The sequence below is a fragment of the Penaeus vannamei genome, chromosome 25, assembly GCF_042767895.1.
Source record: "Penaeus vannamei isolate JL-2024 chromosome 25, ASM4276789v1, whole genome shotgun sequence".
NCBI classification, from domain to species: Eukaryota; Metazoa; Arthropoda; class Malacostraca; order Decapoda; family Penaeidae; genus Penaeus; species Penaeus vannamei.
In genome coordinates this window covers 25,341,876-25,344,375 of record NC_091573.1, presented here as the reverse complement: position 1 = coordinate 25,344,375, position 2,500 = coordinate 25,341,876, and the positions used below count along the sequence as shown (strand labels likewise).

General features: G+C 45.8%; 1 protein-coding gene across 2 annotated transcripts in view; it reads right to left on the bottom strand.

Moving 5' to 3' along the window:
• The window catches only part of LOC113822117 (xanthine dehydrogenase/oxidase), a gene marked incomplete at its 3' end in the record, with an annotated part of 33,924 nt that overhangs the window by 25,727 nt on the left and 5,697 nt on the right, over positions 1-2,500 (bottom strand). For both annotated transcript variants that reach the window (XM_070139309.1, XM_070139308.1), the window contains 1 exon segment: positions 2,008-2,168. In XM_070139309.1, the coding sequence (XP_069995410.1) occupies positions 2,008-2,168 (161 nt within the window).

Here is a 2,500-nt window from a genome sequence, read left to right as displayed (position 1 = left end):
ACAAAACTTATGCTTTGTTATCATCTAAATATTCTAAGTTGCTTCATTATCTTTCATTGATTTTTAAAAATATGACTTAATAAACTTTGTCACGTATTCTCCCCCTATTTCAATAAAAAATCAAGATCATCTTTTTAACTTGTCGGGCAATATATTATTCATTCTTTCATTATTTCCTCAAATCATCATCTTTACTCTATTTCTAAGAAGTCTGATTCTATATTCTAGACAATATAATTTTACTCATTTTTCATTATTTCCTCAAATCAATATTCCATCTCATCATCGTTACTATATTTCTAATACCCCAGATTCTATATTCTATAGTCTATATCTTATTCTATGCTGCTGTAGTTCTGTTATGTAGATATGAGTTCATGGATACAGTTATCAGCAGGGCAGGTGAATACACGAATTAATTTGATATCAAAGTAACTTGCCGATAATCAAGTGCGTCGGGTGAATTTACGATACTGATAAGAGATACGAAGTGGACACTAGAGATGGGGAGGGAGAGGGAGAGAGAGGGAGAGAGGGGGAGAGACGGGGAGAGGGAGGGAGAGGGGGAGAGAGGGAGGGAGAGGGAGGAGAGGGAGGAGAGGGGGAGAGAGGAGGAGAGGAGAGAGGAGGGAGGGAGGGAGAGAGGGAGGGAGGGAGGGAAGGAGAGAAGGGAGAGGGAGGGAGAGAGAGGAGGGAGACAGGAGGGAGAGGGGAGAGAGAGGAGGGAGAGGGGAGAGAGGGAGAGAAAAGGGGAGAGGGAGAGGGGGAGAGAGGGAGGAGAGGGAGAAGAGGGAGAGGGAGGGAGAGGGAGAGAGAGGGAGAGAGGGGAGGGAGGGAGAGAGGGAGGGAGAGGGGGAGAGAGGGAGGGGGAGAGAGGGAGGGAGAGGGAGGGAGAGGGAGAGAGGAGGGAGGAGGAGGGAGGGAGAGAGGGGGAGAGAGGGAGGAAAGTTAGAAAAGAAAAAGGAAAGGGAAGAGAGAAGGGAGAGAGGAAAGGAGAAAGGGTTAAAGAAGGGAAAGGGGGAAAGGGAGGAGAGGGAGAAAGGAGAAGGAGAGGGAAGGGGAGGGAAGAGGGAGAGGAGGAAAGGAAGAAAGGAGAGGAGGGAAGAAGGAAGAAAGAGGAGAGAGAAAGGGAGAGAAAAGGGAGAGAGAGGGAGAGGAGGAAGGAAGAAGGGAAGAAAAGGAAAGAGAGGGAGGGAGAGGGTTAGAGAGGAAGGAGAGAGGGAGAAGGGAGAAAGGAGGGAGAAAGGGAAAGAAGGAAAGAAAGAAGGAGGAGGAAGAAAGGAGGGAGAGGAAGAGAGAGGAGAGGAAGGTGGAGAAGAAGGAGGGAAAGGGAAGGTGGAGAGGGAAGGGAAAGGAGAGAAGGGAGGGAGAAGGAAAGAGGAGAGGAAGGAGAGAGGAAAGAGAGGAGAGGAGAGGAGGAGAGGAGAGAGAGGGAAGATTAAGAGGAGAGGGAAAAGCGAGGGAGAGGAAAGGAAGGCGAGGGAAAGGGGGGAGGGGAGAAGAGAAAGAGGAGGGAGGGTAGGAGGTAGAGAGAGGAAGGAAGAGGGAGGAGGGGTAGGGAGAGAGAGAGAGAGAGAGAGAGAGAGAGAGAGAGAGAGATGAGAGATAGAGAGATAGAGAAAGAGAGAGAGAGAGAGAGAGAGAGAGAGAGAGAGAGAGAGAGAGAGAGAGAGAGAGAGAGAGAGAGAGAGAGAGAGAGAGAGAGAGAGAGAGAGAGAGAGAGAGGGTGGGGGAGAAGAAACGTGATGAAAGATAAAAATAAATCACTACGGGAAATATGCGAGAGCATGGGGGAGAGGCAGAATGAGAGAGGAAAGATAAATAAAGAGATGAAAGAAAGAAAAACAAACAGACAAAGACTTGCATGAAAGAGAAAAATCTACATAAAAAAATCTAATAAAAAATCTAATAAACAAAATCTAAACCCGCCAAAAATCCAAAATCAAAATCAAAATAAAATTTCTAATAATAAAAAAAACAACAAACAAAACAAAACATTATACTCACCCGTACATATTCATAACCATACCCGGCGAGCAGTACCCGCACTGGGTCCCCGAGTACTCTGCCAACCGCTCCTGGATCACGTGATACCCATCGTGGCGATTCCCCAAGCCTTCTATCGTCGTGATTTCCCAGCCGTTGCAGCCGAGGAGGGGGGCGAGGCACTAAAGGAGGAGATGGAGAAATAAAAGTAATGGGGACAAGACACGTAGGGGAAGTACGAAGAAATATAGAGGGAAATGGGAACTTTTTTTTTTTTTTTTTTTTGTGTGTGTGTGTGTGAGGCGGTACTGATGTATATCACATATATTAATAAACACGCACGTATATATAAACTTATAGAAACTCCATCTCTTTCTCTTACTCTCTTCTCTCTTTCTCTCTCTTTTTTCTCTCTCTCCTTAAAGATGCCGTCACACTATGACAATTTTTTGAAATTTTGACCATTTTGAGCGAATTGTTGATTCTCCAGTCAGACGATAATGATCGTTTCCAT